This window comes from Podarcis melisellensis, assembly GCF_964234715.1.
Source record: "Podarcis melisellensis genome assembly, chromosome: 7".
In the NCBI taxonomy this organism is placed as follows: domain Eukaryota; kingdom Metazoa; phylum Chordata; class Lepidosauria; order Squamata; family Lacertidae; genus Podarcis; species Podarcis melisellensis.
The window spans coordinates 37257924-37274046 of NC_138539.1; the positions used below are offsets into that span (position 1 = coordinate 37257924).

At 37.4% G+C, this 16123-nt stretch overlaps 1 protein-coding gene across 21 annotated transcripts in view; it reads left to right on the forward strand.

The window, feature by feature from the left end:
- PLAG1 (PLAG1 zinc finger) overlaps positions 1–9171 on the forward strand; it is a 34311-nt gene extending 25140 nt beyond the window's left edge. For 17 of the 21 annotated variants that reach the window (XM_081917578.1, XM_081917565.1, XM_081917564.1 and 14 more), the window contains 2 exons: positions 1807–2165; positions 2696–9171. In XM_081917578.1, the coding sequence (XP_081773704.1) occupies positions 1924–2165; positions 2696–3959 (1506 nt within the window). In that variant the 5' untranslated portion in view covers positions 1807–1923 and the 3' untranslated portion in view covers positions 3960–9171. Of the gene's footprint in view, positions 1–586; positions 666–1806; positions 2166–2695 lie in introns of all 21 variants that reach the window. The other 4 variants (XM_081917571.1, XM_081917573.1, XM_081917574.1 and 1 more) reach the window with 2 other exon arrangements.
- Positions 9172–16123: the final 6952 nt, after the last annotated feature.

Genomic DNA, 16123 nt, shown 5'->3' on the forward strand with positions numbered 1-16123 from the left:
TACTACCAGGTTTTAGCATGTGGATAAAACATCCTGGAGATAATTATTACCACTTTTCCCAAAGGGAGGTATTTTTTTCTTATATCATTTATCTAGTTCATTTAGAAAGAAATTGGCACAAATTATGAATAGCAAAATCATTTTCTTTTTACAATGTGAAGTGCAGAAATCAATAAAACAATAAAAAACATGCTAGGCTAATCTATACATTTTGCCATTCCCAGTCCCCCAAGAAGTAGTTTTTTTTTTAATCCACTGATAGATGTTTTTAAAACAATATCAGGTTTTTCAAAAGTTTATATACAGATTACAGTAAATATTTGGGTGGTAACTAGGTGTTCATTAGAATACATGGTTTGTTTGAAAGCACCAAAGATTTTACAGACAATCGTTCAGTTAGGAGGAACTGGCCTAGTTTGCATATCACTGTAAGCCAAGCTGTGGCTTATTGCAACTGCATGAACATGTTGGCTCCAGAAGAGAGCCTGGCTCCTCCCCCAACCTTTTAGCACACAGTGGTGCAACAGCTGAATCAAGGTTCAGCTTAGTGTGTCTTCTGAACCTGGGATTTGTCCTTTGGTTACAGATCGTGGTTGAGGAGACATCATGATCTTGGGTTGGAATGCCATTCCATACTGCTAAAAGCCTGGGGAGGAGCAAAGCAGGTGTGAGCTGCTTTCCAGGAGCTGTCACATTCACTTAGTTTCAGTAAACCATAGTTTGCTTTACCATGACATGCAAACTACACCACTGAGTAAATCTTATTACAGTACCTTCTATGCTTATGCTTGTCTTTCCTCATAAACCTTTAGTATCTGTCAGTTGCATATCTAGCCTCCAATCTGTTTCCTTAATAGCTTCTTTGGCCTTGCTATCTATGATCTCAGCTTAGTTTTAATATTTGAAAAACAGTACTGTTAGGAATAGAGGATTGCAGAGTGCTCATGGTTACTAAAAGCAAGGATTAGATAACTCTTGTAGATGTTGACATACTTGTGCCCATATAATTCCTGAGCACTAAATCACCACAGCTTGGCTGTCAGTCAGATCCTTATGTAGCTAATATTAGGGTCTTCTACACATGATGAACAATTGCATGGTACAATTGCATGGAATGCAATTTGAGGATTTGCATGATTGAATACATTTATTATTATTATTATCATCATCATCGTATTTTGAAGTCTCTGTGCATAAATAACTATAAGGTCAGAAGACACTGAGTTAGATTAGACATTATAGTTATCTGTTCACAGGGACTTTTCCTTGGCATTTTGTATTCTGCAGGCAATAAAAAAAAATTATGTAAGGCTATTCATACTTGCATTTCCCCCAAAGTTCTGTAGTAGTATAGTCATGAGAGTGCTGTATCATGCACCATTATTTTTAGTCCAGTTTACAGTGCTGCTTCAGACTAGAGTCCTTTTGAATTGTGCTTTTTTTTCTTCAGTAGATGGCACTCACTTAGCAATATCACTTTGATTTGATACAAGATAAGAAACTGTTTTCTACAGAAATATAGGAACAGTTGCTTTTATTTAAGGCTTAGATAAATTCTTGCAGTACTACTACATTGCCTCAAGAACCTCAAAAGAATGGCAAGATGTAGTTTCAGCACATATGTGGTTCTGTCCATCCTGAGCAGTGAATTATGAGCTGTGATAAATAGCTTAAATGAGCCTACATATATTACATTAGACCAGCTGAACCTAATTTTATATAAGCTTTATTCAAAAACATCACATAGCAAGTAAACTTCAAAATTAAGTGTAGTTACAAATAGTTGTTTCTTATTTTTTTTTCCAGTCCCCTTTTGCTTTCTTTAACGACCACATGAAACTTGAGAAGCCATCTAAAGCTAAATCATTTAGTGGAGTTGGGCAATTCCCAAGTGTCCAACAAGAAGGCCTGGTTTAGGCTGCGATGGCCACTGTCATTCCTGGTGATTTGTCAGAAGTAAGAGATACCCAGAAAGTCCCTTCAGGGAAACGTAAGCGTGGTGAATCCAAACCAAGAAAAAACTTTCCTTGCCAACTGTGTGACAAGGCCTTTAACAGTGTTGAGAAATTAAAGGTTCACTCATACTCTCACACAGGAGAGAGGCCCTACAAGTGCACACAACAAGACTGCACCAAGGCCTTTGTTTCTAAGTACAAATTACTAAGGTATTAAACTCTATTTATTTTTCAGATTATATTATCATTTGTTGGCCATTTTAAGCTTTGTAAACGTATATATCTGTGTACACTTCAGCTGATTTGCAGGGAGGAAATGTTAGTTAATTTAGACATCAGATTGTAGAAGTATAAACTATAGTGCATAGTTTTACAAGCTAATATCTTTCAGTCTTTGTGTGTGTTTTCAAAGAGAGGTTTAAAGCTTTTTTCAGTTGTATAAACATGTTGCAAAGAAGTGTATGAATTGAGCGTTTTTGCTATGAGCATAATTGAAATATTCATATATAATGAAATATATTATTAAAATAACTTAAATATCAAACTAAAATGTCAATTGAAATGAAATTGCTTGTAATGTGTGATTTGGTATATTTAAGTATGACATTTAATATCTATAGTGATATGTCTTCTGCAAAATATTTGTTTGAAAAAAATAGTTTAGTATTTAGCTGCCATTAAATGAACACGTGTACTTTTTGATCAAAATAATTACTTACAGAATATATCTGTGTTTCAAGGCATATGGCTACTCATTCTCCTGAGAAAACCCACAAGTGTAATTATTGTGAGAAAATGTTTCATCGAAAAGATCACCTAAAGAATCACCTACATACACATAATCCCAATAAAGAGGCCTTTAAGTGTGAAGAATGTGGAAAGAACTACAACACGAAGCTTGGGTTTAAGCGTCACCTGGCTTTGCATGCTGCAACAAGTGGTGACCTCACCTGTAAAGTATGTTTGCAGACATTTGAAAGCACAGGGGTGTTGCTGGAGCACCTAAAAACTCATGCAGGCAAATCATCAGGTGGAGTGAAGGAGAAAAAGCACCAGTGTGAACATTGTGATCGTCGGTTTTACACCCGAAAGGATGTCCGAAGACACATGGTAGTGCACACTGGAAGAAAGGACTTCCTCTGTCAGTATTGCGCACAGAGATTTGGCCGGAAGGATCACCTAACACGGCATATGAAGAAAAGTCACAACCAAGAACTTCTGAAGGTCAAAACGGAGCCAATGGATCTACTAGACCCATTTCCTTGCAATGTTTCTGTGCCTATAAAGGACGAGTTACTTCCAGTGATGTCTTTATCTTCCAGTGAACTGACATCAAAGCCATTTACAAACACTTTGCAATTAAATCTCTACAATACTCAGATTCAGTCCATGCAGAGCTCAACATCTGCACACCAAATGGTTGCCACATCATTACCTTTAGGAATGCCTTGTCCAATAGATATGGAATCTGTCCATCCTTCTCACCAGCTCTCTCTAAAATATCCACTCAGTTCTACCTCATATACAGTTTCTATGACTGATAAAGAGCAGCCATTGAAAGGGGAAATTGAAAGTTACTTAATGGAACTGCAAAGTGGTATGCCTTCTTCATCCCAAGATTCTCAAGCATCTTCATCTAAATTAGGGTTGGATCCTCAAGTAGGGCCACTAGATGATGGATCTGGGGATGTTTCCCTTTCAAAAAGTTCAGTTTCTATTAGTGAACCTCTAAGCACCCCATCACTGGACTTCTCTCAATTATTCAATTTTATACCTGTAAATGGACCTCCTTTTAATCCTTCTGTTTCTGTAGGAAATCTTGGAATGAGTTACACGCAAGAGGAAGCACATTCATCTATGTCGCAGCTTCCTCCACAGGCACAAGATCCACATGACCCTGGTAATGGTATAGGTCTTGGGTCTTTGCATTCATTATCAGCAGCTTTCACGAGCAGTTTAAACACAACCACAACCTTACCACGTTTTCATCAAGCTTTCCAATAGGGTGAAAAATTGCCTTGTGACAGGTTTATTTGTAGAAATGCCTTAGATTACTTTTATTAATGTAGTGCCTACTATGTCATTTGTAAATCTACTTTTGTACAGTACCAATCTCATTAAGCCAGTATGAAATTCAAATTAACTTTTAAAATATTTTGAATGTGTTCATTCACAGTTGTTTACTTTGTGTTTTTTTTTAAGTCTCTGTATTCTCACTGCCAATAGACCCACACTTAAAAAAGGAAAAGGAAACCATTCCCACTAAAAGTTATGTATCCCTTGTTTAAAATTTCATTAAGATCTGATAATTCACTTTGTCAATGGAATTGTGGCTATTTTGATACTTTCAAGACTAGGAACAAAACATTACTGTTAATACAGATGTCTGTGAAAAATTCAGAATATTTTTGCCTTGTTCATGAACTAAAAATCATGATTTATAAATAAGGAAATGTGTTACTCTTGTATGAGAAAGTTTTTATGTGTAGTCTTCTTCAAAGGTCTGAAGGACCTACCACTTACGCTTAAATAACTTCACAATAATAGAGAGGAAGAAACCTCTCACTTAAGTGCAATTACGAAGTATTATAATTTGGTAAGAAAAGTATACCTGATTGGGTAGTTTTAAAAGAGACAAAATGTAAGAGCTGACATTCAAATAAAAATATTGGATCGTATTCAACTAAGTTTTTACTCAGAGTAGACTCTTTGAAATTATAGAACATGATTAAGTTAGGTCTATTAATTTCAATAGGACTATTCTGAGTCAAACATGGTTGAATACTGCTCACTGGGTATCCAATGAGTATCCTAAGTATCCAATGCTTTCTGCTCACTCACTGATGAAAGAAATCCATCAGCAGAATGGAGGAAGGAAGCATCTGTGGCAGTTTCTCTTCTCTCCCCTTCAGTTTCCCTGAACTCCCCTGCACCCCCCACCATCTGTGCCAGACCCTCCGGACCAGATTTACAGCAACCATTGTGGGGAAGGGAAGCTGCACTGGAACGAGGAATTGCTAACAAGTGCCTTCTTCCAGTTCTGCTGACTAATTCCTTCAGTAGTAACTAAGCAGAAAGCATCAAATAAAATCCATTTTAACGTTACCTTTTCCATAATCTTTTTTACCAGTCTCATCAGAAAGATGGGGTGAAGTCGAGACAGAAAGTTTTTTATATGATGTCAATTTGATGTTTAGTTTGCAGTCAAAAAATGAATGTAAACTGGCAAATACATTTTACCATATTATCATTGGAGCAGATCTCCTGAGTTATATTTCATGGTGTGTAATGTCACCCTAAGTAACAACGCAGATGGTAATCACACTTACCACGCCTGGGTATTTGGCTAGTGATTTTTCTCACTGCCAATAATTAATAACAGGACTCTTAGGAGTGAAGTAAAAGCATATTGCTTATGCCACTTTTACCTAATATAAAAGGGTGTTTGGGAAAACTAACAACAAAATGGCTACTCATGCTGTATGTCAAAGTGCTGTTGCTTTTCAAAATGCCCTCTTATATTCCCTACCCCAATAACCAAAAGAGGGAAAAACTGTGATATATAAATGCAAAATGTAGTTTTGCTGTAACTTGGTAACATTCTATTCCTTGGCATAATTATCTCCAATCATTTGTGTAAATGAATACAAGGTTTTAAGTGGTTGACCTTAATATACTTCACAGAAACAAAAGTTGCTCCCATTAAGGAGCTTTGGCTCCCAATATTTGTATCATTAGTTCCTACTTTTTTATCGTAGGAACAATATGCAGGTGTGATTTTACTATTTTATACTGATGTATTTAAATTTTATTACTGAATGGTAACTTTTTATAAATGTTTATGTTCCAAAGGCATTAAAAAGGGGTGTATTAATAAGGAAAATACAGTTTCAACATTCTGCAAGCTGCTCCAATATGCTGGGAGAAGACTTTCTCAAAGTAGACGTTAGCTCTGCTGCATGATTGCTTCCTTTAGTTTCTATGAAACAGGTTGCTTAAATACAGCTTTAGTGGAATGACTTGTTCAATATTGCTTTCCAGCCTTTTAGCACCATCATTTTAAGGGAGGGGAGAGGAACACATCAGAAGAAAATTGGAAATATTACAAACTTACTTTATGTCCAAATGACAAAGCAAATAGAAAATTGTTTAATTGTGATTATGATTAGTAGTAGTAGTAGAAAAGATGGAAATACTATCTCTTGAAAGGAGTCATGTCCTATGAGAAAAGTATACCTCCTTCCATGTTGTTTTGGTAGATGTTGAAGGACTTCAACACCTTTCAGAATCGGTACCTGAGGGACTGGCCTTCTCTGTCCCATTTTTTTCACACACTCAGTAGTTTTGTATGTTACTGGGGAAACACCAGCAGGTGACTATTTGAAAAAGCTGTTCACCCATTTCAGAAGTGAGTTGAACTAGTTTTAACCTTTTATTTTCTAATAGAGGCTTACCACTACATTGCTTATGGTGTTTGACAGGGATGGTATGTACAAAGCATGTCACGACAATATTATCTGTTTTCAGTGTTAGTTGCTGGTTAACTTGGTTTTTTTTTTAAAAAAATAAAAAACTAGTTTTTCCAGTACTCCTTAATACATATGAAGGCTCCATGTTGTTACGGCAGTTCCCTCAGGTTGTAAGATGGTTTTAATTAGAGACACAGGTGCACTTCAAATTATAGTAGTAGGGACATCTGACAAGATATTGAACCTCATTCAGTTAGTACTTCAGCAGATGGCTACACCTTGTGTTTCTGTCACGGAAGTAAGGTGTGGGAGTATATGGAAGCAGAATGACAGCGTAGGCAATATTTACGCATTAGTGCTTTATGACTATCATTTTAGGCAAAGTCATTATTGGCAACTTAAAACTGTCAATGTTAAAGCCTATTTTGTAGTTACCAGGTTAATTCTTAAGAGTGGAGTGTGGTGTGTGCTGGCTGATCATGCACCACACTTTGTGCAACTTCTAAACTTCTGCTATGGATTTTTAAAAAATATTATATATATAATTTGCTTGTGTTTATTAGTAGTGAATTGTGGAATAGAGTGATTTATTCATTTGGCAGTAGAGGTTTTCAAAAACCATATACTGACTAAAAACATGAGCCAGACCTGATTGCTTTATTAAGCTAATAATGAATGTTAAGAGTACATATTTTCAGGATTTTTGCCTAGTGAGCTCTATGTATTGTAGGCTGTTTTTGTTGTTTTTTTTTTAACTAAAGCTCGATCAACTTCTGTATTACACATAATACAAGATATAGCACTTTCAAAAAGAAAACCTAAATCTTATAAAAGAGAATTTCTTACAGGTTATGCTTTCTATTATTAAAAAAAACTTTTATTATAATTTTTCAAGTGCCATTAGATGACATACGTGGGCCTTTTGGTATAATGCTTTGGGTACAGAATGGTAAACATTGTAACTTTTAACAGGTACATCTTAAAAATGTTTTTGTATCAATTTGCTATATTGCACAAAACCAGTGTGTCTTTTTAAAGGGTTTTACAGTGGATTCCTAGGTTTACATGTTTCTACTGCAGTCTTCTACTGCCATTTCATACCAGTCCAAAAATTGAATAGTCAACAATAGTTAAGTGTATACTCTGAAATCTTAAGAGGTTGCAGTCATGTGCCCACTAATGCTAAGTAAGTCCCATACATTTCAGTGGGAATTACATGTGTGAAATTAGGCACAGGAGCACAGCCTTATAGCTCAATCCTATGTGTATTTTACTCGGAAGACCCACTGAATTCAATGGAATTTACTTCCAAGTAAGTGTGTGTAGGATTGTAACCTTCAGAACATTTAAGATGCAGTATTGGAAAGATATGTCCTACCATAGCTATGCTGCTGCTGGAATTCAACATAGGGTTGATCCTGTGCCTTTTAGTATAAAGAGAAGACTTAAGCTCTTAATTATTTGTCTCATACACTGGTTTAGCAGCTTAAAATAACGTGCCTCTTAGTAATAAAGTCTATACATTGTTTGCTATGAAGTATGCCATGTAGGTTCAGCTGCCTATCTGCATTCTCTCATATTACAATGAAAACAGCCACTTATTTGATACTATAGAGGAAGACAATTTAAAGTGATGTCACAGTAATAAAAAAAGTGTTTATAGTCCCCTAACTCTTAAAGGGGTGGTCATGTGCTGGAAGGCCATGGTGTTTTTTTTTGTAAGTATTTAACCCTAAAATTGACACAGAACTATTGCTAACTGCATGCAAACACTTTTCAGTCTAAGCTTCAGTGGTACAGTTGAACCAGAATGAATGTTTATTTTCTCAGAAACACTCATGCAAATATATTATAGTGGATCATGCTGCTAATATAACTTGGGATACAACTCCTCTCATGGTGCTACAGACCTCCCTGTCTCATTCAGACTGATGTATTTTTATCCATAGAGAAAGGCCTATACTAGATTTATAGATGTATGATATATTTTTATACTGTGACTTAATTTGTCATTAATGAATTTTGTACACCACCATGTATTCATATGCACTTGCAAAAGGAGAAACTTGGACATGTAAATTTGTACCCAAATGAACTTATTCTCAAAACTAGAAGATGATAGATGAAATGGGGGGCTTTTGATATGGTGTGAAGTGAAGAACATACTTGTTTTTAAGAGCCCTTTGAATATTAACAAACTGGGGGAAATATAAAAAGAATGACACCTGAATCTGACTTGGATTGCTGAAACTTATATTTTTAGATAGTGAGAAATGTTTGGACTTGTGTGCTAAAATGTTTAATGATACAGATTTTGAGTCAAAATAGAAAAATGCATTCCAGACTGAATTTGTGTATTTCATTTAAAATTACTATCCTGTGATATGGGAAATTGAGTTGCTTATCATGTATATGTACTTTAAAATGTATTCACAAACTACTGTTGTATTTGTATAAAATATAGACAAAAGATTGCATATATATTTTTGTGTATAAGCTCTGTAAAATAGCTATCACATTATGAAGCTGCAGCAGAAATTCATTTTAGACATTCATATCCAAAGAAACAGACTATTTATTGTCCACATACCCTGATAAAAATATAACTTGCTGCTATTAAACAATAGTGCTGCAGCTTCTTGTGGCCTACAGTGTTATGTTTGCTGTACAAAAATATGTGAACTCCACAAAATATCAATAAAACAGAATGGTTTTAGTTATGTACAAAATATGCCTGGAATTAAGTATGATGGTGTGTGTGTGTGTGTGTGTGTGATTATGCAAAAGGCTGTGAACAACATATTCCAACAACCTTTCTTATTTGCAGATAGTAAATTGACAGCTAATGGAAGATTATGGGTACCCTCAGTTCAAAATTTGGTTATATTACAAGTCTCAAAAATGTCTCTGGCAAAGTAGTGACATCATTCCAAATTTAGGCAGTATCAAGATTTTGTGTCGAGCTGACAGGTTTATCTGAAACATTTTCACCATTTTTTAATTCATCATATCATTGGTTAAAATTACTGTTGCTTTAAGTAATTCTTTATAGTATGTGTAACTAAACTGTGGCCCTCTCAGATGTTGTTATACTACAACTTCCATAATCCCTGACCATTGGCCTTGATGACTGAGGCTGATGAGAATTGAGTCCAAAAAATCTGGAGGGTTGCAAATTAGTCACCCATACTTTACAGCATTAGAATTATGCTACAAAACATTACCCTTTTAAATATAGATTATGAATCATTTTATAGCAATGGAACTATGCTGTGCATAGTAATCTTCAAAGCCATAACAGTGATGTAGCTCATAGGTTTCCTTGGGTGACAAAGTCACAGCTGCCTTCCTCTCTTTCCTGAGTGCATTGCCAGAAATGCTTCCTAAACACAGGTTTTCTATATAGTGCTTACAGGTACCTACTCTTGCAGTTAGTAAGCATGGGACAACAGTTAACATTTAGGCCTGTCTGCCTTCTTTTTGCTAATAGCAACATCCATCTGCAATGGGTTCTACGTGATGCTACCTTTCAAGGTGACTCAGAAACTACAACTAATCCAGAATGCGGCAGCTAGACTGGTGACAGGGGGCGGCCGCCGAGACCACATAACACCGGTCTTGAAAGACCTACATTGGCTCCCAGTACATTTCCGAGCACAATTCAAAGTGTTGGTGCTGACCTTTAAAGCCCTAAACGGCCTCGGCCCAGTATACCTGAAAGAGCGTCTCCACCCCCATCGCTCTGCTCGGACACTGAGGTCCAGCGCCGAGGGCCTTCTGGCGGTTCCCTCATTGCGAGAAGCAAAGCTACAGGGAACCAAGCAGAGGGCCTTCTCTGTAGTAGCGCCTGCCCTGTGGAACGCCCTCCCATCAGATGTCAAAGCGATAAATAACTACCTGATTTCAGAAGACATCTTAAGGCAGCCCTGTTCAGGGAAGTTTTTAATGTGTGATATTTTAGTGTATTTTTGGTTTCTATGGAAGCCGCCCAGAGTGGCTGGGGAAGCCCAGCCAGATGGGCGGGGTAAAAATAATAAATTATTATTATATTATTATCCATCTGGTATGCTGAATGAGGAAACCCAGCAAAGTTCATTACAAAGTTCCCTGTAATGCTTGGTACCATTTCTCAACTTTCTTTCCTTGTCACTGGAATAAATATGCCACTGTCTCCTAGAAACACCAGTAGCCACCATTTGTGGTACTGCATTTCTCCAACTATCACAGATACTGTTCATGTTGGCTTGTAGCATTTTAACTCCCTATAGAAAGCATGGACTTTTTGAATTGAAATCATATTGACTTTGCAAAGATTATGGCAGAACACCCACTCTGTACATGATGTGGTACTAAGTCAGGTCTGCTGAGGCTTGTTGTGTAACTTACTTTCTACACCCATATAGCCATCCATTATACAGGAAGAGAAGTAGTGGTAGACTAGCTGCCCTTCAGCTACTGATCATCTCATTTTAAGAAACAGTTCCCTAGGACACAGCCTGAAAACCATTTGCTCAAATCTGTTAATGTCTGCAAAAACTACATGCTGAAGATACGGAGAAGATCAGAGCTTAGTAGTACAACACATACTCTGTATGCAGAAGGTCCCATATTCAGTCCTGGTATCTTCGGATGGAGTGAAAGAGAGCAAGTGAGTATAGAAAATACTGAGTGAGATGGACCAATGATCTGACATGGTATATGGCAATTTATGTTGACAAATGGATATAACAATCCTTAAAAGATCAGTTTCGCAGGTCAGACTGGAAAGGTGAGTGTGGCTGCCCACCTGTTAATCACATGGCACCAGATGATTGGTAGGTGGGTACCACTGCTCGCCGATCAAAATCCCTTGCAAGGGGTTTTGAAGTGCTCAGCAAGCTGCTAGTGGTCAGATGTTTGGGAACCTGCAAGTTTCAAACCCCTTTTGCTGTTTGCAAATGACTTGAAGACATGTTTTAATAGACAGAGTAAACTATACAGTATTGTATTTCACCATAGCAAGTGTTTAATATAGTACTTCTAAACTTTGTTCTCTTTTGCTTTTGGTTTGGTAGTTCTCACATCACCTGTTCTACAGAGCAGTCCATTTAAAATATTTCTGAATAAAACCTCAGAACTATCCAATGCTTGGATGTAACCATATTGAGATGGGATGGGGTTGTATTCTATCATTCCTACAATACAAATTTATACATGATTTTTTTCATGTCTGATGAAAAGAGTACTAAAATACTGAGGAATTGTACAGTTTTAAATTGTTGATTTCATCAATCGGTTTCATCAAAAATTCAAGCCAGACAAAATACAAGGTTGCCCCCTTGTGTAGATACATTGTATCAGTCTTTTTGTTAACATTACTAAGCAGGCAACAAGAAGTCTTACATTGACTTGCTCAATAACATTTTTTAACTAACAATGCTTTCAGCATGCTACATATTATCTGTATAGGCCACATTTTTTTCAGTAACTTAAGCTTATTATAATAAGTCCAAATTAGTTAATGTCACTTTTTGTATAAAGTGTTACTTCCTAACAATTTTATCCATTCCCATAACTGAAGTCCCAATTCTTTATTAACCATCTTTGACATCTGAACTCATAGCTACTTTCTAACACATTTTCTGCCACTAATAAGTGAAATTAAATGTAACTATATAATTTCTCCTAGCTAACTTTTGACTATGACAGCAAGATCTCAGAAGACTCAGGAAGCAAATATCCAGTCTCATTATATACATTTATATATTATGAACAACATTTTAATACTACCCATTAAATAAGTTCTCTGGTGCACAGAAAAAGCATATATAAGTATAAAAGCACCAGAAACAAAGAGCACATGCTTGTTTTAACTGGAAAGCCTGGAAAATAAAACCTGGCACTGAAAGGGTCTGGGGAGAACATTCCCCAACTGAGGTATCCCTTCAAAAGTATCTGCTGCTTACTAGCCACTCATTTTGCCTTATATGCGGGGGGGAGTACACAGAGGAGGGCCTTAGCCTCAGAAAATAATCTCAGGGTCAGGGCAGATACATATGTAAGGAGATTGGCTTTTCAGAACCTGACCACAAGCCATTTAAAGGTTTAAAGGTTAATACCAGCACTGTGTGTATATTTATATTTCTCCTTTTATCCATAAAAAGTGCCCCTGGCTATAATATATATATGCAAATACATCAAAAATAGCAATTTTTAAAAGCTATCAATATACATTGGAAGATTTTTTTTTCAGCCTGCCTAAAAAACCACAAGAGACCAACCAAACCTCTTCAGAAAGGGAGTTCTGCAACCTCCATGATTTAACGATAAAGACCCTCTGCTGCAACCCACCCAGCCAAACTTATGAAGGTAACAGGATGTGTTGCAAGGCCTCAGATTATGAACGTACTGGACAGGCATGTTCACATGGTAAGAGGCAATCCTCAAATACAGCACTCAAAAAAAAAAAACATTCAGAGTTTTTAAAGTAATATTGAAAACCTAAGGTGAAGACACACATATTTTTAAAGCAGATTGTCCCCCATCTTATATTTGTGTCATAAATTCTTGATGCTTTAAATGCAGGGCTTTTCTTTCTGTTGAATTTCATCTTGCTGGTTTTGGCACAATGTTCCTACCTGTCAATGTATTATTAAATATTGATTCTGGCTTTTATGGTGTTGGCCACCCCTCCCAGCTTTGTGTCATTACCAATTTTAAAAGCATCTGCTCAACACCTTTAAAGTCTTTTATATGTCTTTATAAAAAATACTGAATAGCACAGAGCCTAAGAAAGCCCTGTGGAACTCCAGACTGCTACAGAATATTAAATAAATTTAAGGGGCGGTCAGTTTTTCAACCAGCTGCAGATCCACCCAACAGTAGTTTTGTCCAGTCCATATTTTACCAGCTTGTCAATGAGGAAATCATAACTTTGTCAACTACTGGCAAATGTTTTTGGAATTTTAGTCCAAGAACTTCTGGAGGGCTACAAATTGGCTAATCCTGGTCTATGGCATTGCCATGATCTGGGCAACTAGTAACTCTCAAAAAATAAAAAGAGGTGATGTTGGCTTGAGAACTTCTTGATAAACTCGACCATACATGATAGTAGCCAATTTTACTTTATCCTGGGTACCTTCGAACTGGCAAAAGGATGTCTCAAAGAGAGTACAGTTCTATCCAGTGTACATCTCATCCCAGATTAGTTTTCCTAATGCCTAATAACACCTCTGTATTGCCATATCTAGTCAATTGTTGTACCTAGACATAAACTCTGGAACCTTCACTGCCTTCTTGACATTAGCTGGAAAGGGGAGAGGTGGGTTTCAGCAGCATAGTGTGGCACCCAAACCCCAGTACTTTCAGTATTAAGCCCATTAGCCTTAATTTCATATGCCCATAGAGAAAGATTGGCAGAGAAAGATGGGGCAACACACAGCAAAAGGACCTGATCAGGTGTGTGGTGTCATTCCCAGGTAAGGCAGCCTCTTTTATACAATTCAACAAGGCAGGTTTTGAAGCAGCAAAATACTAATTTATGTGTACATTTCTAATATTGCATGCATTTTGCTTACCATATGTATATATGGTGGGTGAAGAGATTCAGGTGCATTATCCCACAGCCGGGTTGGATTTTTGTTTACTCCGCTTATTTCAGAGGAACTCACAACTAAGTGCGCACAGGACTGCAGCATCCTTACAAGAACCCTGTAAGATAGGTCAGCCCTGTTATCCTATAGTGACAGGTGTAAGGGAAGAAGGGTGACACTGAGGAAATGTGACTCACCAAGACCACATATTGCAGAAGTGAGAATGACCTAAAGACTTCACAGCTCACACGCTTAGTTACTACACAGGTCAGCTCTGGTAACAGAACAACTGAATGCTGTGCAGCACTCTGGGAGACAAAAATTGCATATTGTCTTTAAAATGCTGCAATTTTTTGACTTAATTTTTGCCACACATTTCTCTAGCTCTAATTCTGCTTTGGCCTTAGAGAAGCCTCGTGTGATTAAGAAAAAATAAAGCAAAACAAATAGTTACTTGGCAAAGTTGAAAGCAATTTGAAAAGTACAGTACACACAATCTCTTGTCATTTCAAAAGTAACATCAGAAACTGAAACTTATATTCATCTATAGAGACCAGGCATTTACTTATGCCTGTGTCATCTCACACACAAGTTTAACTTGTGCTCATGCTCATCTGAAAGTCCCAAGTGAGCATTTTGAATATACCCAGCTTTGTAGCAGCTGATCTAGAAAATCACAAAATGACACCTAAATTGTGTCATCATCCCACAATTATATTTGTTGCTCATGGTGTGGTGAAATCTGCATGGAGCATCACTTTGTGAAAGAGCCCAATATGAATGCACTTCCTTGGCTGCAGTGTGATAGCAAGGTAAAATTTCTGATTGATAATGAATTCTATGTGGCATTCCATAACCTCTCATTCTGATATAATTGCAAGCAATTGCTGAAAAGCAGGGAAATACTTTGAGTGAAACAGCTTAAGGAAAATAATTTTTTTTAAGACGGGGTGGGGGTGTTGAAAAATGAGGGCTCCTTGTAGGAATGAATCTTAACAAGTTCATAGTAATACTATGGCAAGTTTAAAAGCTAATTTAAGAAGCCTCTTTCTAGGGCAAATGACTTAATCTAATCCTGAATACACTTACAAACATAAGATCAGCCCTACTGGATCATGCCAAAGACCCATCTTCATGCTGAAGATCCACAATGGGAGACAACTAGAGCACAGGTGGTAGAAAACTCACTCCAGAGCTGACTGAATGCTTATTAAGTCACAGAATGCTACCTGTCAAGCAGCAGTGAAGGTGACAAAAGAGAATTACTATTGCATCCTCAAAGAGCTGTCTGACAGAGTTGTTTTGGGTAGTCCAAAGGCTGCTCATTACCAGAAGTGGTAGACGAACCTCTGGAGCCCTCAGCAGCATGCTGTGATCAGTTTTCACAGCACTTGGAGGATAAAGTAACTCAGCTCCATAGTGCCTTGGGTGTCACCGTCATTGCAGTTCCACCTGAGGTGTCATATGTAATGCCTTCCCATGCTCTGTGGGATCAGTTTCAATTTACATGGCCCAATGATTTGGACAAGACTCTTACAAGATGTGCTTCTTGCTCTCATGAACCATGCACAACCAGGCTGTGGTGAGCGCATCTTTATGTGATGGAATGATGCCTGCTTCTTTTAAACAAGTGGCAGTGTGTTCACTCCTGAAGAAGCCCATTCCGGTTCCTATAATTTATAATAACAACCACCCAGTTGCAATTACAGTGGTGCCTCGGGTTACAGATGCTTCAGGTTACATACGCTTCAGGTTAACAGACTCCGCTAACCCAGAAATAGTACCTCGGGTTAAGAACTTTGCTTCAGGATGAGAACAGAAATCGTGCTCCGTCGGGGCGGCAGCAGCAGGATGCCCCATTAGCTAAAGTGGTGCTAAAGGTTAAGAACAATTTCAGGTTAAGAACGGACCTCCGGAACGAATTACATACGTAAGCAGAGGGACCACTGTATCCCTTTTGGGGACAAGGTGGTAGAGAAAGTAATGGCTGAGCAGTTGCAGAAGTTCCTGGGGGATGCAGATTATTTAGATCCACCTCAATCTGGTTTCAGGCACAATTTTGGGACTGAATCAACCTTGATTGCTACTGGATACCAGTTGTGGAAACCACAGGTGAGCAGAGTGCTGT